At 43.2% G+C, this 25,733-nt stretch overlaps 1 protein-coding gene and 1 non-coding gene across 2 annotated transcripts in view; one reads left to right on the top strand and one right to left on the bottom strand.

Annotated features, from left to right (window-relative positions):
• clasp1a (cytoplasmic linker associated protein 1a) overlaps positions 1-25,733 on the bottom strand; it is an 83,844-nt gene that overhangs the window by 53,740 nt on the left and 4,371 nt on the right. Inside the window, exons 3-4 of the mRNA XM_054615733.1 lie at positions 1,193-1,271; positions 246-349 (exon numbers count right to left, since the gene is read on the bottom strand). Of these exons, the coding sequence (XP_054471708.1) occupies positions 246-349; positions 1,193-1,271 (183 nt within the window). The remainder of the gene's footprint in view (positions 1-245; positions 350-1,192; positions 1,272-25,733) is intronic.
• Positions 1,649-1,775, top strand: LOC129105149 (U4atac minor spliceosomal RNA). The gene has a single exon (XR_008531818.1). It is a non-coding gene; the product is annotated as a U4atac minor spliceosomal RNA (small nuclear RNA).

Below are 25,733 nucleotides of genomic sequence, written 5' to 3'. Positions count from 1 at the left end.
TATATTTTAAGAATCAGGCTAAATAGCTTAGGGCAGTGTGTTTCCTCGCTGTGAACTAGATACAAGGCTATCTGGGACTAGGACTGTGCACTCGTGGTTATTCAGGAGAACAGCAAGACAAAAATAAATAAAAAAGAATATTGGCAGCGAATCTAAATGAGTCATCGTTGGAATTATTTCAGGCTGCGTGCTCAAACTCATGGAAATAAAGAGCTGTGTGAGTGTGTGTGTGTGTGTGTTGGTACCTGTGGGCTGGCAGCTTGTTCCATGATCTTGAGCAGCACTGTTTGGTCTTGGTCTCGCACTTGGTCTTTAGAGTCTCCCAATCGATCAATAAGGCTGGGCAGAACTGAGGAGAGGAGCAAGAAAGACAATCAGAGTACTACAGCAGCACAGGCTTTGTGTTACCAACAGCTTTCGTGCCAAAAACTAAATGTACTTATCTTTTTGTTAATGATAATAATCATCCTTTTTTTAATGCCTTTTTAGCATTTGAAAATACATTACAAATTTACAGAAAACATACAAGCATTCATGTTGCAGATTATGTCCATGTCTGTCCAAAATGTCATCACTTAATCATTATATTCTATTGGACATTTGTGTGAAATTGTTGCATATGAATTCTTGAGTTATGGAAAAAAGTGTTTTCTAAAAGGTCACAGTGACCTTTGACCACCAAATTCTAATCACTTAATCCTTAAATCAAAGCACTATAGATGCTTGTACCACATCTGAAGAAATTGGGAAGGCGTAATCTGAATTGTAAAGTAATGTCTTCTTATTTAAATGAAGTGCAGAAAAGGGAGGGGGGCAGAGAATGGTCAACCATCCAGGTGATGGAGAGCAGAGGACAGTCGTCAAAAACACACCCAGGATAATAGAAATGTCATTGTTTAGTTATTCAAATTCAAAGATCAGCTGTCAGGGGGCACAATGAGTGACAATCTGACCCCCTACCTAACAAAAAACTATCCTTAAATGACTTAAGAACAGATTCAACTGAGCGGTGGATGTTATTTCACAAGAGAAAGAAGATTAGAAAATATAATGTGATGGGACTGAAATCTGTGGCAAGATGCTTTTAGCACCATTAAGAAAATAATGACATGGTACAAATACAGATATGATACAAGATATCATACACACTCATGTGTGAGTGAGTGAGTGAGTGAGTGAGTGAGTGAGTTACCGGTTCCCACGTGGGCCCTAAACCGCTCCTTTAACCTCGTCACTAAGGCAGATAAGAGGTCCAAGCCGAGCAGAGCCACCTGGTGGAGACACAATTAAACATTTTTAAATAAAAGAAGCTTTATTCAAACTAAAACATCCATTTTGTCAAATCCCCCTACATAGTGCTCATAATCCCAGATGAATGGAATAATCCTTGCTACAACGGTGGACGAGCCCAGGTTGAAGGGTGTGTTCAAAATGGTCTATTGCAAAGGATTATGGGTAAAGGGAACTTTTGTATATTTCTAAGCTTCTGCTGCGTTTATGGATACACTGGCCTCCTGCATCCTTCACAGTGTCGGATTATATCACATTTGGGACCCTTGTAGCAAATAAAATACATGTTCAGTCCCGCACCATGACTGAACACCCTCTGACCAAACCTTCATTAAAAACGTTTACCCCTCACTGGTTAACCTTCCTTGTCATGGGGTGAGTGAGCTGCTCAATGAACGTGTAGTGAGAGCAGCCCTGCCAACGCCATAACGACACTTTAGCATCACCTGGACTTCTGTCCAGATCATGGTGCAATTTTTGGAACCTTTATGTCTGTGAAATAAAAAAATATATCTTTGGAATTGAAGTTAAATGATGTGACTCTGCTGCCTCCTGGTGGGAGCACTGCTGATTAACATGGGAGTGCATGATAGAGCAGTTTTTATGCTGCCCATGTGATCAAATTATTTCTTTTTTTTTCTTTTGTGTTCATGTTCATTTTTTTCTTTTTTCTTCAGATGACATTAAAGCATATTTCTAAAGTTCCAGGTGTCATTCCTTTTCATATAACTTTATTCTACTCTGATTTATAGGGATTACCAGCAGACAAAAGACTCCAGAGCAGGACGGCTCTGGAGTCTTTTGTGATCCACTCATTTAGAGCACACGCTGTACGTCCTTGCTATTCCACTGGAAGAACAGGTAGTGAGCGTCCCAGCAGGCGGAGGGCCTGGTGTCCACAGGCCTAATCCTCAGATCAGTCCCTTTGTTCTCCAACTGGAGGGAATTACAGTCATTAGACTGATGACAGGGCCCCAACAGAGACTCAACGACAGCTCAGAGAGGGATAGGCGGGGTTAAACCACGGTGTAGATCTCCGCCGAAACTCAACTGCTCGGTTTTTGAAACTGCCCCTCAGATCTGGAAGGTCCATGCAGGAGGTCTGTCTAACCTTTCTTAGCGACACAACTGGAGGTAAACCCTGTTTTTCCTCGCTCCTTTCCTGGACTCGAGGGGGAAGACGAGTGACAAAGGGACCATGGCAACAACTGCACCCTGTGTTTGAGTGCGAGTCCAGCAGAAGAAAGGCACAGAATACATAAACAAGGCAGTCCAGTCCAGTGCAGATGAGGATGGACAGGATTCTCCTCTTTGCAGACAGATGGCTAACTCCCCTGTTGCTGTCATCCACATCCGGACCCCCACAATACAAATACACACAAACATGATTCCCCCCCCTCTCCTTTTGAGGCTCTTAACCTAAATCTGACAGACGGCATCCCTTTCCCAAATCCTCCTACTGACAAACTGGGTCCTTCTCTTATCTATAGTAGACTGCATCAGCATATACTAAATATTAAATAACACCAATCCTCATTGGAGGAAACTCCTGACCTGGATATCCTTTACCTATGAGATGAATACTGGCTGTAAACACATTGTATAGGACCAATATGATGACAACTGTGTGGTTGGGTAGAAAGATAAACACATCTTTTCAGGGCTCCAGGTTCTTCCACTGCCAGCAGCCTCTCTTAACGCCTCTTTTGTTTTCTCAGACAGAAACCTACCAAACTGCAGCCTTTTTATAACCTGACCTTTTCAAAACATGCGAGGCTTTGGCACCAGGTTCCTCTGTGCATTTCCTTTGTTCGCTACAAACCAAAACAATTTAGGGAAAACATCATAGCGAAGGAAAGAGCAGGACACACTTTGTCATTTGTCTGTGCTGTGAGTATAAGTTAGAAGCTGTGAGAAGACAAAGAGTGGAACAAAAATGGATATTTCACTGATTATATTTCACGTTAAATTGAGATAAAAGTTCAGAAGAGATAGGAAAGGAGATGGGGGGAAAAAAAGTCAGAAAAAGTGAACTGATGCATCGACTTGTGGTTGCCATAGACCTGATGAGCGACAGCGAGCTTCTCTAACGCCATCAACAGATGTCATACACACCCGTAGCTTAGCATTGTAACCGCACTCATGCTCCTGATGGCGGACAGAGAACACCACCTCATAGCTGGACACCAGATAAGGCAGGGCAAAATCAAACATCTTCTGTAACTTTCAGCTAATGGCCAGGTGAGTAGGAACTGAACGTCTCCACAACGACTCACGACTCAGGATCTTAGGAGGCCCTCTGGCTTCTAAGGACTTGGTTCTAAATACACATCATTCATCCAGAGCTTGATCAAAACAAGGAATGAAACCTAAAAATCACAAGTAGCCTATCAAAGTGTGCAGAAGTTGAGGGATATGACCTCTTTGCTTTGTACAGTACTTCATCATGTATACCCTGGTCTTAGTTTGAATGGTTTTAAATGGCATAAGTCTTTATCCAATCACAGTCTTACTGCTATAAATAGCACAAATGTTCCAGTCTTGAAACTTTACCATGTGTTCAGACAAATTCATACAAAAGGAGGCACGTTGCCTCTTGCCTTTGTCTCTATCTGTAGCTGTTGGGTATGCATGCAGGGAGCACTTCATTTACATATCCTGCTCTGATTGGGCAGTCTTTCTGTATGCAACTGTGATGTACAAGAGTCCGTTTCTCCTTAGTTGAACATGGATTCATTTTTCTCATTTTACACCTGCACACTTCCGTTGATAGTGCTTTTTCGTTGGTTTCCATTGACGATGACACCCTGCATGTCTGAACACACAGCGGATCATAAAGATAAGATGGCGAAAGTAAGTTAGAAGCTAATGTGGTTGACGACCAATCATTACACTGTGTATAGAGGAAGTTCTGCTACCTGTGGAGGTTCTGTTTCATGTTTTGGATATTAATGTAGAGCCGAGCTGACGGTGACTTTCACCAACGACTTTGGAGACAAAAGAAGCCCATTTTCCAACACGACATACACAGCAAATACAGAAACCATACAGTTGTAAATCAACAGTTGAATGTTGCGCTAAGCATTCTTCTTCTTCTGCGTGTCTTTTCATTTCTGCACAGTCGCAGATACAGATTAGGCTACACTAACATTACAATTATCATACTATTTGTAGAACAAGATTCTACGATTGGCTCTGACTCGTGTGATCCAAACATTTTCAATAACTCCAGAGTCAAAAATGTATAGAAAAAAAAAAAGATACATGTTATTATTTCCAGAATTCAGATTGTATTTTATTTAACACAATATTCTACTCAATCCATATTTGTTGGCCTTTCAAAAACAACTCCTGCCACACAAAAATGGAGGACGCACCTGTGTTGATGGGTGGTTTAGCAGCATAAAGGAATTACGTTTATACAACCACAACACTAACACCGTTAAAATAGATGACCTAAGTCCTTATGATTTTGTAATAAAATATGACATCCGACATTCAACGCCTCATTCTAAAACCTCAATAGAAGCTTAAAGTAAAAAATAAAAAAAAAAGAGTGATAAATCTCAAGGAACAACCTCTGAACAAACTAACCCACTGACATCAATCCCAGTTCAATAAAACACATGTGCCTGTTCACCCTGAAAAGCAGCCGGCCTCGGCCTGTTCCTCCATCTGTGTCCATGTGGAAATCAAGGATTTCTCTCTTTTCTCACAACAAAGCCTGTCATCTCATTACTGCACACGCACGCACGCACGCACGCACGCACGCACACACACACACACGTATTTAGGGAAAGCAGACAGTAGTGCAGAAACATGTCGGAATATTCACAGTGAGCTCCTCTAAATCAAGAGAACAGCTGGGTATAAACTTTTTACTTTTTACATATTTAAGTGAAGAAGATTTAACAGCAAACGGAGCAATTCAAACAGTGTTAGACAACTTTGCTTCTTTTTAAATGATTTCCCGACACACAAGCACAGAACAGACGGCTGTATAGTTTATGGCAGAGTGCTTTATGATTATGCAGCATACCGGGCCCCTCCTCCCTCCCTCCCTCCCTCCCTCCTTCCAGTAGTGCAGAAAGACTACTGGAAATCCTTCAGCATCTTAACCAACAGACGCTGACATATGCAGGTATGTTTTCACGCTGTCTAAATTGCTTCTGCTCATCGCCATTAGCCCTCAAACTGACAAAAGAAGCGCACTTCTCCCGGGATGTTTGTTGGCGGCTTGTTCACTGAGCCACAAGCAGCACAAGACAGGACATGTGCCTGTGTTTACAGATGAGCTAGAGAGCTGATGTGTGCTGCAGATTACAGTCCAGAACAGTGAGTGTTACTGCTTGGTGCAAATACAGTTGAATATTAGAGACCATCTTGAGATGGGAACACACCAGTGACTTAACTCTTTGGTACTGATTTTACACAGGACATTCAATTTACAGAGCAGATTAATATTCAGTAGCAATGTTTAATTTATGTTCATCAATCAACAATTTGCCAAATACTCATCTTGGATAACATTTATTTGAAGGTATATAAAGTAACTCGGACATCTCCTGTTGGTAATAGAGCAGCTGCTGACAATGCACACCGCCGCAGGAGTCTTGGCCCGCTCAGATCCAAGCCAACCTTCCTTTAGATGTAATGTGACTTCATCACTTCCTCCTAAAAGGTGGGATGGGTCGTTCTGAAGCCATGCCAGCGTTTGGAGGCTGCAGCAGTGCCGTCATCGTACTGCTGAGGCCTGATCAGCCGGCGGTGACCACACGGTGACTCAGCAGAGCTCAGCAGAGCTCACAACCCCAGGCACGGTGGCAACTAGACGGCGGAATGTGCTGTAAACACTCATTATGGAACACACCGGAGAGCGCTAGCTCACGCACGGACAGATACAGAGATACAGCACACAAAGAAAACAGAGTTGTACACAAACACACACTGTCTTTTCCGGTTCACTTCCTCCAGAGGCAACACTTTACGCTCGACTTCCTGCAGTGAAAACACTGAAACGGGAGCATCCTCCTCCAGACATGGTGCTACTGATACTAATATATCTCTCCCTCTCCCTCCCTCTCTCTCTCTCCCCTGCACTCTCCCTCCATCTCCCTCTACATGTGTGTTTGTGTGTGTGATGTAAATTATGAAGTCAGCAGTAACGTTGTAGCTGTGAACCTAGCAGTGCAGTGTGTGGACAGTTTATTTGTCAGTGAATAAATACTACAACTCCTCCAGACTCAAGCCAAGTTGCCGCCTGCTGATTAAAGTGAAGTGAGCCCAGGCTCACTTAAGGTGGGCTGACTTTTAAGGTGGATCAGCTGTATTCCTTTAAGTGACAAAACTGTGCCACTGAGTTGTGCTCAGCTTGTAACTGTTTAACTGATAGCATTCGTTTGTAGAACTTCTACATTTAGAAGGTTTCATGGTTTACTCGGACTTGAGAGCAGTTGAAATGATTTTTGCAACAGTGGTAGAAAAAAATCAATCGTCTTGTAGACCAGCTGCTATAACCAAACAACAAAGGGATATGTATCTTCCAATGGGGAACGTCATTGATCGGCAATTAGTATTGGCGGCAAAAAAATGCCAGAGATCTCTAAAAGTTATATTTGCTCAATTTTTTTTGTGCCGATCCGATCCGTGTCTCTGTTCTGTGGTACGACCCGAACTGTGAGTTGTATGATCCGTTGCACCACCTGGTAGTAATGATTTAAGCTCCTGTACGAGTAAGTAACACACACACACACACACACACACACACACACACACACACACACACACACACACACACACACACACACACACACACACACACACACACACACACACACACACACACACACACACACACACTGCAAACCCTGACTTTATGCACTAGTATAGAGCCAACACAGTCTCTTCTCAGGCCTGAACACAACACAGCTGTGGGGAATGGCGCTCAGACTGAATAATGATTTGAAGAGAATAACACGTGTGTATTTGTGAACACAAACAGTTTTGACACTGAAACCAAGAGCAATCGGAGCCCCGTCATTAGCTCCGTCTGGTAACAAACAGCACATGAGACATGCAGGATGGACAAGAGGAGGAGGTGGGACGACGGGAGAGAAGCTAGGGAGCAGGAAAAGGTGCCGATATAAAAGAGATGGGTGCACAAGGAGGGAACTAAAATGTTCATGATCACTTAAGAGCTCTATTGGAACCACTGTGTAGGAACAGTTCTCCTGCTGGACCAGAGTCTTTGGTGAGGAACAGACACAAAGAGTGGAATGTAGAGGTGGACACGTTCAGACATCCTTCAACTCACTTGACTTGTTAAGCAACCAAATATTGAGAGGTCATAATCTATTCTAAGAATGATTTCCTTCAGGTTGGTAGAAATGGAAGAAAACATCGGAAAACAAGACAACCAAACAACATGTAAACAAGAAAGCAGATGTTTGTTCTGTAACCCAGGAGCACCCACGGTTTTTCAGCCCTCATCTCGGGGCAGCTAAAAGACTGTTTATTTAAGGCAGGCTTGGAGCAGCCGGCTTTAACTGAGTCCTAGAGGTAGAGATGTGGCCTATCAGAGGGCCACCACGGGACGGGCAGTGACGTGAGCCCAGATGCTCATGAGACCCATTTGTCACGGGTAGATATGAAAAAAAGCTGCGGCAAATCAGAGAAAACACACCAACACCGATACCGTCTCAGCTGTCATAGGTGAAAAAGGTCAGCACCTATAGGTTTGAATACGTTATGCTAACGTTGCTGATACCTTTGGTGTGTTTTAAAGATATAGTAAGCAGCATTTTTCTAATCTACAGAGAACCTGCCCTCTTCCTGCATTTGCTCTTTTCTTATTATTTTGCAATGGTCGGGACATTTCTAGGTGTCAGAGTCTCTGGGCCCAATGTGGGGCTGTAATAGGGATGCAACGGATCACCAAACTCACAATTAGTCACTGACTGGATCAGCAGAAAAAAATCAAAGATAGGACAGCAAATAATAATGACTTTTAAAGATGCCCCGATCATGTTTTTCTGCTGCATACTGATTGCCATTTGTCGATGAGTGATATCGGCCAATACAGATAGTTTCTGTTGGTTTTTTTGTTATAGCAGCTGATATTCACGGCTCCAGGTTATTCTTTACCCCCATCCCAAAAACTGCATTTTACAAGATTGCATTTTAACATAACTACAGTCTGTAGGGCACTAAGCATTGTGAGTAGCCCAGTCTCAATCCCACGTCGCCAAATACCACCACTCTGTCACACCCCTCAGCGTCTGATACCAAGGAACAAGGCACCTTTTAGCGTCTGTATCAAGCAGCAACCTCCGGTTCTGCCGAGTGAAGCCAATGCTGAAGTGTCTTAAAACCTGCATTCTCTCTATTGACCATCAGGGGGCGACTCCTCAGATTGTATAGAAGTCTATGAGAAAATGACTCTACTTCTCTCTTGATTTATTCCCTCAGTAAACATTGTAAACATGAGTTTATGGTCTCAATCTCTAGTTTCAAGTCTTCTTCAATACAGCATGATGTTCATTTAGTAAAGTATGGTCCATTTAGAGTCAAATAGACCATAAAGGTATGCTTTAGTGAGGGTTTACAGTGAGTGACAGGTCGCTGCCGCTAACAGAGCTGTATACGGCGTCGCAATGCCCCTCCTCCGCATTCCAAATATGGTAACTTTCGTTCATTGGTTGCTAAAAAAAACCCAAAAACATGGCGACGCCCATAATCCAAGATGGAGGGGGTGAAATCGCCAAACTCGAGGCATCAAAACAGCAGTCTACATACCGAAGGGTGACGTCACCATGACTACGTCCACTTCCTATGCAGTCTATGGTCTGTATGATGCAGAGCGGTGGAGTATGGGTTGTTCCATCGCTGTGTGCTTTTGTCAGAGCTTCCCCTGTCTTTGTCTCTCTCCTCTGCTGTGTGCTGCTGTCGGTGTGTCTGTATGACCGAGAGGCGCCACACACAGCAGCACACAGGCCACAGCAGGATGGCGCTTTCTGCTTCGGCTGCATTCATTGAAAATCCAGCACCTTCCCGCAGGGCTGTGCTTATGTGTGCGTGGATGTAATTTGTGCTTTAGATTGTAACCGCTGTGAAACAATGAGAAAATAACTATTTTTTCAAAAATGAACCCACATTCCAGCTGGCTCGACCACCGCTGTGCTCTATCACTTTCGCTAACTGCCTATGCTACATAGTTGGTTTAAAGAGCACATACACACAAACCAACAGCTGCTCAAACCCTTATACACACACACACACACACACACACACACACACACACGTTCACATCATATTCCGATATAACAGCAACACTTCAAGGACATTCAACATTCATGACACAACAACATTTTGCAGCAGGTTCCGCATCCCTAAAACTGTAGTACATGAACTGAACTGTTTCTTAGTTGCCGTTTGTAGTTCTGGACTGAATTGCAGTGTTTAGTCTAAGCCTCAAACACAAAGTTAGCGTCTGAGGGTTGCGGTTGAGACACCGCCATAGCATCCGCCAGACGGGATCGAGGAAGACATCACTCTGTGGGCAGACAACAGCCTCAATGAAAGTGGCAGCACAACTAACGTGTCTACTAAAAACAACTGGACATGTAGGCGGAGAGACAGCTGACCAGGATGTGGCCGTGAGACTGCTTACTCAAAACAAACACACAAACAGTGGAGGGGTGGTTTGTTCCCCGGCTGATGGAGGTCAAGGAGACGCATACATTTACCATATTGTGCTATATGAAGGTATTAGAAAATATTCAGATGAATATTGTGGTAATGACTTGAGCAATACTGCCCAGATCACATTATAGATAGATATAGATATTCCTTTATTGATCCACCATGGGGGACATTCGGGTGTTGCAGCAGCTCAACTGCAGAGAAACGGATTAAGATAATAAATAAAAAATGTACAGTATATTTACATGTATAGCTATATTATTCCTCACATATCCACTTTGTAAAAAAGAAACTGAATCGTGTGATACTGAATACTTGTATCCATGGGTAGCACCAAAGGAAGATTAACCACCGGCACATCGAATCGAATTTGGCTGTTCAAAACGAATTATTTGACTTTTCATTGGTTTTTTTCTGGATATCCAAAAAATATTTGTGCATGAGTCTCAATGATGATTTCCATCACATTATCATCAAACTTGTGACCTGCCACAGATTTATAGTGAGCCAGAGCCTACCTGGGAGTATTTTCTCAGCGATAAATATCAAAGTTGAGCTGTTCTAGACTTCAGTTAATCACCATGTAGGTAACACCGCTTAACAGAGCTCACAGAGTGACTACTCAGTTTAAGAAACAAATCCAAAAGGATCCTGAACAAAGACAGTCCTTGTTGTGAGGAAGTGTTGTGACAATAGTGTGGCAACTTGAAGGAGTCATGTGGACAGTTTCTAGGGGGAAACCTCGGGCGGCGCCGGGGGGTTTGCGACGACACTCTTCTCCACGATGACTGCTCACATTTCAGAAATCATAGCGACCAGGGTGTTGAACATTAGGTGAGAAGTCCCCTCAGGTCAACTGAATCCCTGTTCACAAGGCTGCTTTAATTAAGTTTTTTCATTCATTTTTCATTTTCATCATCTGATGTATTTGGCTATTTCAAAAAATAGACACTTGCTGAGGCCCATGTTTATGGTTTACAAAAGGAATAAACAGAGACATTCATAAGGAAAATACAGTACCAGTCAAAAGTTTGGACACACCTTCTCATTCAATGGTTTTTCTTTATTTTTATTTTTATTCTTTTCTACATTGTAGATTAATATTGAAGACATCCAAACTATGAAGGAACACATATGTAATTATGTGGTAAACAAACAAATGCTCAACAAACCAGAATATGTTTTATATTTTAGATTCTTCAAAGTAGTTGAATGAGAAGGTGTGTCCAATCTTTTGACTGGTGCTGTATGTCAATAACTATTGTATTACAGCCACTCAAAAGGTCAAAGATTCATCCTTTTAAACCAAGTATACCAACTGTTAGCCAGAACAAAGCTACAGAATCTAGCCAGCAGTCCTAGTGTCATTGCATAAATGTTTCCATACGAAAGGAGCAGGAAGTCAAACTAGCGGTCTTAAACATGAGCATCTCAAATAGAAGCAGGTCACAACTGTGTCTACATTTCCCCGAATAATCCCACGCACTTTCTTCCAATTTTCCTTGTTTCTGAGGGCAACAATGCTGCAAGTAGGAGCGGGTACATCAGGAACACAAGTGTTCACACTCAATCGCACTCTTATCATCCCCTCATCAGCAAACCGTCGTCTCAAATCAATGCTGATATAAGATCAGGTCCAACCAGTCTCCAGATATGTGCTGTATAATTGTGATGGAAGCAATTTGGGATTGAAATAACCAGGTGAGCATATTGAGTTGACATGCATACAGTTTCCTATCCCCAGATTTATTTCACAGCATAATTACACAGACTTGTTAATGACGTAATAGCAACATGATTACTACTGACTGAGATTCACGCTGATTTCCCATCCAGCTCTACAATTCATACAGCACTCTTTTTCATTTAAGTGTGAATTATGCAAATTTGACAAAGCCATCTCTTTAGAATACTAGCTGCCGTGCTAGCTAACAGCCATTTGTGTGTGTGTGTGTGTGTGTGTGTGTGTGTGTGTGTGTGTGTGTGTGTGTGTGTGTGTGACATAGCTTTTTCTATGATATGTTGCTCTCAATGCTGTCCCTGATACTGTCCATGCTGAGCAGTGCAGCACAGTAATATGAAGAAAACCAGGACATTTCTGTAACACACACACACACACACACACACACACACACACACACACACACACACACACACACACACACACACACACACACACACACACACACACACACACACACACACACACACACACACACACACACACTCGTCCATGACACAGCATTCTTCCACAATACTCCCTTTGGAACCATGACAGAGCACATTAGCTGCACAATCCACTCCGTGGCTTCCTTCTTTGGTTCTGCTGACTTGGCAGAACAAATGGCCAAACTGATAACATGATGCGGGTGTTAGAGCTCCAGCGGGCTGACATGGAAAATGACACGGACAAGAACAGACCAAAGGAAAACCGGCTGGCTTGAAAACACTCCCTTCCTCTGAGGGTGACTCAAGCACAATATGACACTTTTCCTTTCACTTCTATACAAAAGTGGCTCCTCCGTGTGCTTTCCCTCCACCGCATGCACACCACCGTCCTACAACCACACAGTATCATGCTTTGTCCTATATTAATGTGTATTTGTCTCATGTCCCCTTTTAATTGCACCATAAGATAAATTAAAACGACAGAGCAACTTGAAAGAAAACAGTTGTAGCAGCATTCAGCATCATGTTGGCCAATCAAATATGTGAAAGCGTACAATCCTGGAAGATGACTTTGCAAAATTTAAAGTGTAATTTTACTGTTTATTTTGTGTTTGTGAAGACGGAAGATATACTGGCTGGCACTGTGATGGATGTAAAATCCTGTCTGGTACAATCATAAACAAAGCTGGCATTCGATAAGCCTTCAAGGTCATGGATCTCGTACTGAAACAACCGTATTTCATTGTGCCACCGTTAACTGAAGCAACAAGCCCCCCACCAACACCCACAACATGCAGACCTATTCTCAGTGAGCATGCCTATCCAGAAATGAAGTGTTCTGGACACTTTGTGCCCCTTTTATGACTCCACACACAAATCAGACAACAACTTTTAGTTTTCTCCATTATGTTTCTTGACACAGATTCATGATTGATCAAGTGTGGAGTGAAAATCGGACGAAACGCTGAAATCAGTGAACCACTCAAATGTAATCACTGGACTTGTGGACACATTTACATTACAGTCATTTCATTTACATTACATTACAGTCATTTAGCAGACGCTTTTATCCAAAGCGACTTACAATCAGTAGTATATTACATATCATTCACCCATTCACACACTGATGACAGGCTACCATGCAAGGTGCCACCATCAGACTCTAACTAACATTCATGCAACATCCAGTCCACACCGATGGCAAGCCTTCAGGAGCAACTTGGGGTTAAGTGTCTTGCCCAAGGACACATCGACTGCCGAAGCCGGGTATTGAACCACCGACCCTCTGATTGGAGAACTACCTTGCTCTCCACTACGCCACAGCCGGCGACACGTGAGTCTACATTCAAGTTATTCCTCAAGTAGCCTCATGCAAGCATTTACTCAGGACTAGTCTATAGTATGAACTGCCCTCATTTGGACGAGTTTGTATCTTTACCTCTGGTTCTAAAAAGTTAAGTCAATGTGGAAGTGTCTTAAACCTGCATTCTTTTTAATGGCCAGCAGGGGGCGACTCCTCCTCGATGCAAAACGAAGTCAGAGTGTATGGAAGTCTAGGAGAAATGAAGAAGACTTGAAACTAGAGATTGAGACCTTAAACTCATGGTCATGGTCTCAATCGCTAGTTTCAGTCAAATAGAGCATAAACAGACTATGCTTTAGGGCGGGGCTCCACAGTGATTGCCAGATCCCTGCTAGAAAATATGGTCACTTCCCCTCACTGGTTGCAAAAAACCAAGATGGCGAACTAGAGGCTTCATAACAGCAGTCCACAAACCAATGGGCGACGTCACAATGACTATGTCAACTTGTTATATGCAGTCTATGGATACAACACTATTTTTTCAGACGGCATCTTTTATTTATTAAAAAAAATAAAAAAGGGTAGTTTGGTAGTTACATTTTTTTTTGTTTAGCTAAAAATCATAAGTCGGATGTGATTTGAACAAATCTGAGATTTCATTTTTAGATTGTATCACCCAGGCCTAGCTTGTTGTTGTTGATTCATGATGTTAACATGCATCCATTATACGCTGGTTTTACATACAGTGTTTCACTTCAGTCTAGCTGGTAATACGCGGATCACAGAGGTGGACTAGTCACCGCTGTGTTAAGAGGTGACTGTCAACTTCGTTGTTCAGGGAGAAGACAAACTGGTGTCCCCTCAGGCAGGACTGGGTGCTGCTCTACTGGTGATGTAATCCAGTTGCTTTAGGAGAGTCTGCAGTGTTGTCTGCTGCAAAGGACAAAGCCACCTTGTACAACATAAGAGGAAAGCAAATTGCATCAAGTCTGGTAATTGACAGGTTACTGAAATAACACATCGGGTGTAGCATAAGAGGAAGGCATTATATGTCAGACCACATGTATCCTCAGTTTTGAATAAAGTGCAGGTTGTATTCATTCAGAGAAAGTAGTCCGTGCAGAAGAAGCCCTGCTAAAAGTACTACCATGCAGCTACCTAAGGACTAGGATAATTGGCCAAATTGTGAGCCGTGTATTGTCTGAGTTGTATAAATATTTAGACCGATTTACAATCTACACAGAATGACAGAGCGCTGCTCAGGCAGAGAAAGAGCTGAGAGTTCAACACAAAGGGCAGAAAGCAAAAGATGGAGACAGCCAGCGTGTGTTCAGAGGAACAGTTTCCTTCTGGGTCTGAGTGTTCCTTTATCACTGACGAACACGCAGTAAAGGGAACTATAAAACTATCTTTATCCTCACATATGGACAAAATACATAAATAGTGCTTGAAAGCTGACAGTCCCATAATAACCTTTCAACATATTGTAAGTGGTCTGAAGTGGTCTGAGAGAAACCCTCCTCTTGGCTCGTTTTTTTTTAGTTTTTAGAAAAATCTAGCCTGTGACAGGCAGACTTTGGCCTATCAGAGGGCATGTCAGAAAGAGAATGGTTCTTTTGGCTGTTGTACAAATGCATATGTGTACGCACGTCACTTCACTGGAGGAATATTATGCGGGAAAAGTTGCTATTCCAAAAACTACCTTCACTACAAAGCAACAAAAAAAAAAAAAGAAAAGACGCACTTTTCTAAACAGAGAGTCTGACGTCATCGGTCAAGCATTTCAGTGATGGAGAGCAAAGGTTGCAAGGTTTAGCCTTCTGCTCATAGCTGCAGCTAGCTCACGGCTACCGTTAGCAGGAGGCTAAACTATTAGCAACATTTTCTCTCCGTCTCTAAAACACTTTGGACGGCTAATATTGTGGCTAGCTTAGAGCCTGAGAATCACAATGTGTCATCCCAGGCCCATAATGAAGACGGGGACGGTGTTTGAAAAGAATGACTAGAACTCTACAGGTTACTGCATGATGGATGATGTTTGAAACCAATTAATAGAACGCAACCTGATCATTCTGGAATTCTTGCCTAACGATGCCAAAAATAAACTGCCAACTCCAGCTTTAATTGTTACATTACATAAAATTGAGATATAGACACACACACACGCCCAACACGGACCAGAGTTCTGAAGAGAACAAGCTTCCACACTGAAGCTCAGCTGATCAGTGCCTGGGGGTTCTTTCCTCAGGCAACACACACACACACAAGAAAAGACAGCGCTGTGAAAAAGGCTTCCGTAATGTTCTGTGACTTTCTCCTGAGGGAAGCTGGTCTAAATGAGGAAGAACGACTAACATGATATGTCGAAGTAATTGAATTATACGAGTATGTGATTTCGCACTCGGTGTGACCTCACCTGATGTTCTTTGATGTGAAGCCTGGTTTCTTGGTTTCCTCCTTAAAATAGGGTGGTATGAGCAAATAGCTGGCTTATAAACATGACATTGACACATTTAGCTCGTGGATTAACAGTTCGCAGTGTCAGTCAGCTGGAGAGACAGACTACCATCTTTAGCGTTAAGTACCATTACACATTAATATGAACATCAGTCTAGACGGTGGTGTTTACTTCAGTCTGTTATGTTTTGCTAGGATGGAAAACAAAGTAACTCCTGGCTATCAGATGTCCAAATCCATCTCCTTATACCCACAATGCCTTGCTATTTCATTGGCTTGAATAGGCCCCCACGAACAAACCTGACCTTTTTCTAATTTTTGACATTTCATTCATCCTTTACCCCTAATGGATGTAACAACAGAATTAAAGCAAGACAAGACTGGTACAGTTTGTGATTCCTCTTTTATTCTGAAGTATACACCTCTGCCTTAATAAGAGCAACCATATCCAATCCTGGAACACATTATTTTCATGTTTTTTTACTTTTACTTGAGAAGTGAGTTTAGTTTAGGCAACCTGGTTCGGTATGACTTTGACCCTAATGGGACTTACCTACAGAACCTTGCTGACAAGGCAAAAGGCCAGTCTGCTGCTCTGATCAAATGGTCATTAATCCATTGTTGCAAATAATCCATATTCATATATTAAACTGAATCTTTTAATATCAAAACATCTTTGTGTTTTTGTGATCATTGTTTTGTATCTTTGTTAGAACAAGATCAATCTGTGCATGTTCTTTTCTAAATAACCAAACACACCTTTGTCATCTGCATACAGTTTTGAAATTGAAACACATTTTACTGCATAACTGATTGTCCTCTCTGTTCTCTTCAGAAAATCAAGAAGGGATCGCTGCTTGAGAAAGATATGTTTATCTTCAAATTAAATGACTAATTCAAACTAAAAAAAAAAATATCGGAAGAAATATGAGGCACTTAATAGGCAACTGTAAAAGCCTTTTTGGCCCCAGTGTGGCGCAGATAAGATTTATTGGCCCTTCATTGGTCTCTCAGCGGGCTGTAATGAGACTGCTGACTGGCAGAGGCAGACAGACCAGTGGTCCATCTCCTCTCTCCGTCTGCCAGACAGTAGTGCACATTAATTGCCAACTGATTGTTACCCAAAGGAATTACAAATGTAATTTACATTCAGAGAGTTCGGGGCGACCAAGAGAAACAGAATGCTTCACTTTTCAATGTGAATGACAAAAACTACAGACTACATCTCACACACATCAAATGACATGCAGTGACCTGATAAAATGGGGGATTGCCACACACGTGCTATCTTAACGCAGCAAAAAAGGGAAAGAAATCCTTGAGTTGATCAGATTAAAGAGAGCAGATTATGTCTATGGAGGGGGGTGGGTCATTAGGACACAAGGATTTACAGCTGCTGCTGTTGTTGGTGACAATGATGGTGGCCATGGTGGTCACACACACACACAAAGGAATCACCTTTCACACAGTGCAAACTCTAAATATGGCAGGAAGATTGCAACGAGGGAGATAACAGAGGAGGTGGGAGGGTTGTCAGTTTAAAATGGGGCAGGATCAGTGGGCGAGAATAGAGAGAGAGAAGAGGAAAGGGGAAGCAGAGTGTGAGAATATGCTTGTGTGTGGGAAAGATAGAGGAAAAAAAAAATCAAAAGAGACGGAATAAATCAGATAACAAGAGAAAAAAGGGCGTGGACATAAAGATGTAAGAGGAGCCGGAACAGAGAAGTGAAAAGGGTCTGGTTGTGGATCCAGGTCCTGGGGGCTCCAACACTGAACATCAGCAAGAGGTCCATCACCACACTCCCTCTGCACTCCTCCTCCTCCTCCTTCTCTGCTCCTCCCACTTCATCCATTGCTGCGTCATGGCGCAGCCCTGTTTGCCAAGCTGGCAACACACACACACACACACACACACACACTATTCCCGCGGCCCTGCACAGCCCACACACCCCCAACAGGCAGGGAGGTTCCCTACATCAGGTTAAAGGGGGACCCATCCAGACTTGGTTTGGCGTCTACCATGCAGGATTACATTCTTACCCACCTCTTCCTTTTCGATGATGAGATGATATTGGAGTGAAATGTGTTTCCTCCGTAGAGTCTGCACAGGTTTCCCTCAGAAGCTCCCGTTTCCTCCCACGATTAACCTTCCCGTTAGGTCAGGTTCCAGCTCTGAACTACCTGTAGGTGTCAGTGTGTTTGTTTGTACAATGCATGAGAGTGGTGTGTGTGTTTTATTTGTTTAGTGTACATCTGAAACGTGTTTGACATAATGTATGAAGTACCATGTATTAGCTTGCTTTCTTCTTGTTTTCTCTTTCCTCTGCAGGTAATGTTTAGTTAGTAGAGTCTTCTTTAGGTCTATGTGTGAGCTCTGCAGTAGACAGGTGTGCCTCACTCACCCAAAGCATGCTGGGACAGGCTCCAGACCCAAAACCTTAAAACCTCTATATTAATGTGTAGCCTTTGGCGAGGGCTTGAATTAAACACTCCCGACACTCCCGACATTCCCAATAGCGTCTTCTCCCATAGGTCTACTCGACAATTAGGGTGAGTCAAAGCTCTGTAGTCAACTGAATTTACAGACAATAACATTGGTGGAGATACAATGTTGTGCTGACCCATGTGGAATTTGGCAGCTTAACCCAATTACAGTCATACTACAGAAAGAGCAAATATCACATAAAGGACTAGTTCCACTCATTAATCCCAGACTTAAGCCATGTGCTTCGAAACACACAAAGATAAAGTCAGAATTAAATGATCGTGTTTGTTTACCAAATACCTTTATTGTCATTTTGAACATTCATGGTTCATTCATAACACACTGCATGCACACACAGAAGCAATCTGACTTATAAATCACCCATGAAGCCTCACGCAACCCACCCCCACCCCGTGTTCCTCACACTCACACTCACACACACACACACACACACACACACACACACACACACACACACACACACACACACACACACACACACACACACACACACACACACACACACACACACACACACACACACACACACACACACACACACACACACACACACACCTTTTGTGTTTTGTAAATCAGCTGAACGTCATAGCCGAGGTGAGCTCTGCCTCATCTTGAAGGCTTTCCTTCATCAGTACAGCAGAGTGCTGTGTGTCGCAGCTTTTCCGTCTGAGCTCTGCACAAATCTCTGCTCTCCAAGGGTTCACAAAGTCAACACGGTTCGGGATTAACATTTAACACGGGGCTGTGCCAAGGCTCCAAAGTCCTCCTTCCAGCTGCAATGACTGCTTCACTCTGGAAATGGACCTTAAGGTTTCCCCTGGTGTACAAGCATACTCACTTCACATGGGCTCATTCTGTAAACACTTACAGATAAACTATGAAATGTCACTTCCAAAGATTTACAAGAGGACTGCTAGACTGTCAGTTTAAAGAGAATCGACTAGGCGACAGGAGATGTGTGTTTCTGTTTCTTTAAGAGTATGTGTGTTTGCTGGTGTGTGAACACACACAAACACTCGGCTGTCCAAGGTCGATTGATCCAAAGTATTAACAGAATCTTTGGACAAATGTCAAAGAGGCTCCTCTACGGGTTTGCCACTGTCATTCAAACTGACTTTAGACACACACACTCCATTCTCACCTCCACAACATCCTGATGCAGTTAATAAAAGATTCCATGAGGGAAAGACAAACAAACACAGACCAACAGGGTAGTGATTACATTGTCTCCGTTTCTGGAAAAGCTTTGCTGAGTAAAACCTTTAAAGAGAAGAATCTTGAAGCCCTGTGTGCCTAGAAACGCAGACTCGGCCCGGGAACTGAGTTTGGTCAAACTTTCTTCAGTCTAATGGAGTCTGAGGTCGTGCCTGTGTGCCTCCATGTCTAACAGCGGAGTGGATCTGAAGAGACGGGCTGTCCCCTGGTGTGTGCGTTGTGCCGGAAAAACCACACGTGTGTTGCTGCTCTCTTTTAATCGTCGTTCATCGGCGATGCATCGTGCTGCTGCCAGTGTTTCTGTTCTCCATCGGTTTGAGTCTCCCCAGGTGGACAGCATTTTGGATCAAACAACATATTATTGGTTCTATTTGGTCTTTGGGTCATTTTCGGATCAGGTCTTTTATATATTTATTTATTTAATACACTTTCTTAGTTCCAGATTGATTAAGGAACACAGATATGAACGTGTGTAAATAGATTCTACGACGTAACAGATAACTGCACGTTTGAACATTTCTGTAGAGATGTGGTGGCTGATCCGGGCTTATTTCAAAACAGATCATATCGGCTAAAAAGAAGCCGATCGAACCGCAACCCTCTCTTTACTGTACTCTACTGTACTCTGCTGTCTAGCTCTCCTCTCCTGCATCTACAGTGTGAACATTTTGCTGCATGTGAGGGTGAAAATTAAGATTGGAAATCATTTGGGTTCACCAGTGATCGACTCTGTTCTGACATCCCGGTTAGCTAGATACACAGATTGGCTAAGCTCAGACGCCGATTAACATTGGCAAAGCACAGAGTAGAAAAACATTCAGTCAGCAGAGTCTCATTTTGAGCCGGCCCATCATGTCACCGGTGGCAACTCATATCAGCTGTCTAATTGCGATTAATGCTTTAACTTGGTGGCAGGTACAAATGAAACCCTGATTAATATTCAGTTCAATTTCAATCTGCAGCCAGTGGATTTCTGCGTCAAAGAAGAAAAAAAAAAAAGAGGACAAGAGAGAAGGTGAGAGGGCAAGATGGGCTCAAGTGAACCTTTTACCATGATGAAGACTTAAATATTCGATTATTAAATATACTGCCCTACAGCTGTATTCCATCTGCCTGTCTCAGGTGGTAGTGGTTGTATACTTAGACTAAAGCCCATCCAAAGGTGAGCATTCAAATGTTGTCAGAGGGTCTCCAGCCTTAATAGGCCTCTATATCTGCTGAACAATGTCCTGTTGAGACGTCGTGCTCCCCTGCAGGGCAACAGAAGCAGCGTTTTATGAATACGACTTCAAAGTGATGTCATTCAGCTGCAGCCCGGGAGTGCAGAGCACCACACAGCTAACCGTCTGTCCGGTCTTTGATGATGCCGGTTGGACGGTCCTCCCTTCAGCCACAGACTCTCCTGTCCACTCTCATTTTCATGTAATTGTCCCCCCCCCGAAAGCCACTTGTACCACCGTGATTCAGTAACAAAACGCCTGCAGTGGGTACATCACATGAAACTCATGGCTACAATAAGACGACTGAGATTAAATGTTGAAGTGAGACGGTGCTTCGGGCCTGTGCTAGGGCCGCTCAGTCTGCAGTACAACACCTCTTATACAACACATGATGAAGTCATTGTTATGATGCACACGGCAAACATAAAACCACATAACAGCTATTTGTGTTAAAGGAAGTGAGAAGAAACAGCATTATCAGAAAAGCAAAAAGCTCTCCCATAGCAGGAAATACACCTAGGGACAAAACACTACATGACTCCCCAAAGACAGCACCAGTCCTCTGCCATGAATCTGAGAAACACCAGCTTGAACTCATTTCACTTAAAGCTGAGCTGGCTAGAACCCCGGGGGAAGCTCAGCCTGGTAAAGCAGAGGTCATGATGCTAGCTTCCTAAGGCATCAGAAACTGAACACGGGCCTGGTACCTGGAGTTATCAAGCAGAATAAAAAGAAATTAATATTTGGTGACCAGGACCAGAGGTAAAAAAAAAAATAGTCTGCAGCTACATTTTTCATCTTTTCTGTTCGTATCATAATGGTGGTCATATTGCCAGTCCTGTGGTCAGTTTGAGCCACTCCACTCAGACATGTCTGAGAGCGACATCGCAGGTGGCACCGGGTTGTCTGAGCAATCACTTCAAGGACTCGTCAGCCCGGAAACCGGTCCTGCCAGCCTTCATTGATTCAATAAGTAAACCAGCTCAGCTCCCAGGCTCAGCTCCGGGAGAGGAAGAGATGAAAATGACAGAGGGGAAGGGAGGACGTGATGGATGGTTAATGACAAGAGCCTAACCGCTCTATTGGAGGAGGGAAAGGTGTGGAAACGAAGTACAAACACATCCTTTACTGTTTTTGTGCTCCTGCAACATTGGGAGGTTAAAGTGGCCCAAAATCTATCCCCCAAAAAAATGATGCAATGTTGCACAGGAGGATGCTTTGAATACAAGAGTCCATCAAATATGATAGATTTTAGCGTGTAGTAGAATGTTACAATTCAAATGAAAGCATGAGCGTGAATGAGAGGAAGAGGAAGCCTTAATACAAGAACAAGTACTTTAGTTTTTGTTAGCTTGCCATTATTGAATGGTTGAATTAAATTAAGTAGTAGAAGACTGCATTAAATGCTCTATATTATTAAAATTCTTTAGCATGATCGCCAATCTCAAAAGATTTATTTGAATCTAACGTCGTAAACAACTGGAGTCAGTCAGTGCTGTTGTCATGGTGAGTGAAGCTTATTTAATACTTTGTGTATTAAGGTCAGCCAACTGCATGCAAAGGCAGACAATGATGTGATGTGAAATGTTAAAGAATAAAAGAAGGTCATGTGGTTACAGCAGAAGTCTGAATCCTGAGGTGGGCGTGGTCTCTGCATGGCAGCATACAGGATCAACCATCAATTACAGAGCAGCGAGGGAACACTTCACACGTCAGCTGGGTTGTGCAAACAGCAGATACACCCAGAGACACACACGGACAACTAGCACACTAAGTTTAACCTTGTCAACAGACGGCAGATTATATACAAAACCCATCACAGTGAATCCGGTGTGCCTCTGACAAAGACGCTGCTCCACACACACACACACACACACACACACACACACACACACACACACACACACACACACACACACACACACACACACACACACACACACACACACACACACACACACACACACACACACACACACACACACACACACACACACACACACACACACACACCTCTGCGTTTAGCTGATCATCGACTGTACGTGGACTAGTTTCTGGATGATTCAGCAGCTGAAGCCTCAGCTGGGATGTGGCTGCTGACTTGCCACACCCCGAGATGGATAGGTCACACAGAAGGAGATCGCCCTGGAAAATGACAACTGCACCAAGAGGTGTCCGTCTATCGCTCACTTGACTCATTTCATTTGAAAATCCATGTGCATGAATCATTCAATCCCTCTATATAGAAACGGAATAGCTTGGCAACAGCAATCACTGGTGTCCGTGGCTTCTGCTCCTTTAAGAGGGGCATTTCAAAGACAGGGCTGATCACATTGCACACAAATGGAGACGTTACTAAATAACTGTTTAGTCGTTAACTTACAATAAGAATTTATACCAAATCAGTTGAAACAGTTCAAAGAAATGTAAAAAACAAAAAAGGTAAAAGCAGAACAAAACTCAGAGGAGGGACTGGTCACCTAATGGCTGTTCCAACTTAAAAGGTCAGCCCACCTTAAGTGAGCCAGAGCTGATGCCGTTGCTAGCTTTGGGGCTAACCCCCTTCTCAGGAACTTGGCTTATGTCTGTAGGAGTTGAGGCATTTCTTCACCGACAAATAAACTGTTCACCCTGCTATGTTCCTATCTCATAAACATGGCTGCTCACTTCACACACACATTACATTACATTACATTACATTACAGTCATTTAGCAGACGCTTTTATCCAAAGCGACTTACAGGAAGTGTATTCAACATAGGTATTCAAGAGAACTACTAGTCACCAGAAGTCATAAGTGCATCTCCTTTCTTAAACAAGCATCTTAAAGCATAAACCAGAGCAAAAGTATAGTGCAGAGGCGAGTTACTACGAAAACAATAATTGCAACAGACTAATCCGAATATAGTAAGTGCTACAAACTACTACGAATAGGATAAGTGCAGTAAACAAATACAAATTCAATAAGTGCAGCGAACTGATACAAATACAGTAAGTGCAACAACTAATAAGTGCTACGAGGAAGGCTCAGGGTAGTACTTCTTGAAGAGGTGAGTTTTCAGCCTGCGCCTAAAGATGGGCAGCGACTCTGCTGTCCTGACGTCGGTGGGGAGTTCATTCCACCACTGAGGGGCCAGGACAGAAAAAAGCTGTGACCGGGTGGATCGGCCGGAGGGACCTCTGAGCGACGGGGAAACCAATCGCCCCGAGGCAGCAGAGCGAAGTGGTCGGGCAGGGGTGTAGGGCTTGACCAAGGCCTGGAGATAGGAAGGAGCTGTTCCTTTCACTGCCCTGTAGGCTAGCACCAGAGTCTTAAACACACACACGCTCTCTTCAGGGAAGACATGGTGAAGCGGTAGCAGATTATACAAGCTGTACGATTCACACAAAGACACCTCAGGAGTTTTTTAGGACTTCCATACTGTCATTTCTTTGAGATATTTAACCTGGATTTAGAATAACCTGTGAAATGAGATTTTCCTAAGATGAACAGCTGTACCGTGATCAAGTATGTTCTGTTACCAATATTAGACAAGAAGGTTTTTCTCCTGTCAAGTTCCTGAGACGCATGGAGAGTTTGCTAGGCAGCAGGTTACTGTGGGTCTGTAAATCCGTCATGTTAAAGATGAAATCCTCCGTTGTTATCTTGGACACTATGATTACATCATGACAGCTAAGCAGGAGCAGGTACCTTGTCAGCAAGCACACCTTAGACTAGACAAACAAATGTACACAGTATAAGATAACATATGCAAACATCAACAAGTACCACAGTTACCATTTGAAGAAAGCTGAGAAGCACAAAGGTTACAGCCTGAAACCCCCGAAAACATAAACGCAGAACACTACAAATGCAAAATGTCTACCCTATGCACTCATGCTTGAGACTGTAAAATTAAAAAAAAAAACTTGGTGGAAGCTTTTGGTGTTGGAATAACACATGAGACACAGTGCCAGTGTTGCTTTAGTTACAATTGAATTGTGTTGACGAAAAATGTTATGGACCTATACTGTTAGCTTGGAAAGTTAAACTCCTTTCAGTTACGGAGCTGCTTCTGTTGCTCTGCAAATAAGAGTTCTTAACTATTGCGTCAGCTAACCAGTAAAGCAGAACAACCATCTAGTGTTTGTCATACAAACAGAAAAGGTAAGTGTAGCAGAGAAAACACACAGGACGACAGCTAAGAGAATGTTAAAGACTGTAGAGCTCTCTCTTTAAACAGTTGCTTGGTATTGGAGGCATCCGCCCAAAGCACCATTTATGGCAAATGAATCCATCTCTCTCTCTCTCTCTTTCCCTCCCTCCCTCTCTCTCTCTCTCTCTCTCTCTCTCTCTCACACACACACACACACACACACACACACACACTAAATAGTTTCCACATTAGTTGCCAAGTGATCAGCTCGGCCTGTGCTGAGGATACTGCCTGTGTTGGGCTAACTAACACCACAAAAGTAGAGCAGCGGTTGTCTACCAGCCCCATCAGACGTGCCTTTGACAGGATGACAGACTGACTCAGCCGAGCCTACACAGGGCTTTCTAGCATCCAGAAAACACAGAAGAAACATTAAGAGAATGCTGTGGTGTTATCCCAACAGGGAAGATGATTTGATGCATCTTTGACAGATTATTTAACCGGGATGGATCCGGTTCAGCTTCTCTTGCTCCTTGTCTTAAACTCACATTTCAAACTCCCCCCTAACCTTTCTTCACCATTCCTCTCAGGCATGTGTCAGACGTCTGGGAGCAAAAATGCAGCAGTGCAACAAAGCCTACATGGTCATTTGAAGCACACAAACTTCATTGCACAGCATGGCCTCACAGCACTGGGACTGGAGAGACAAGTGTTCCCCGTCCTCGCTGAGCTGCAGTA

Source organism: Anoplopoma fimbria, chromosome 16 (assembly GCF_027596085.1).
Source record: "Anoplopoma fimbria isolate UVic2021 breed Golden Eagle Sablefish chromosome 16, Afim_UVic_2022, whole genome shotgun sequence".
In the NCBI taxonomy this organism is placed as follows: Eukaryota; Metazoa; Chordata; class Actinopteri; order Perciformes; family Anoplopomatidae; genus Anoplopoma; species Anoplopoma fimbria.
This window is presented reverse-complemented; position numbering and strand designations above follow the sequence as displayed.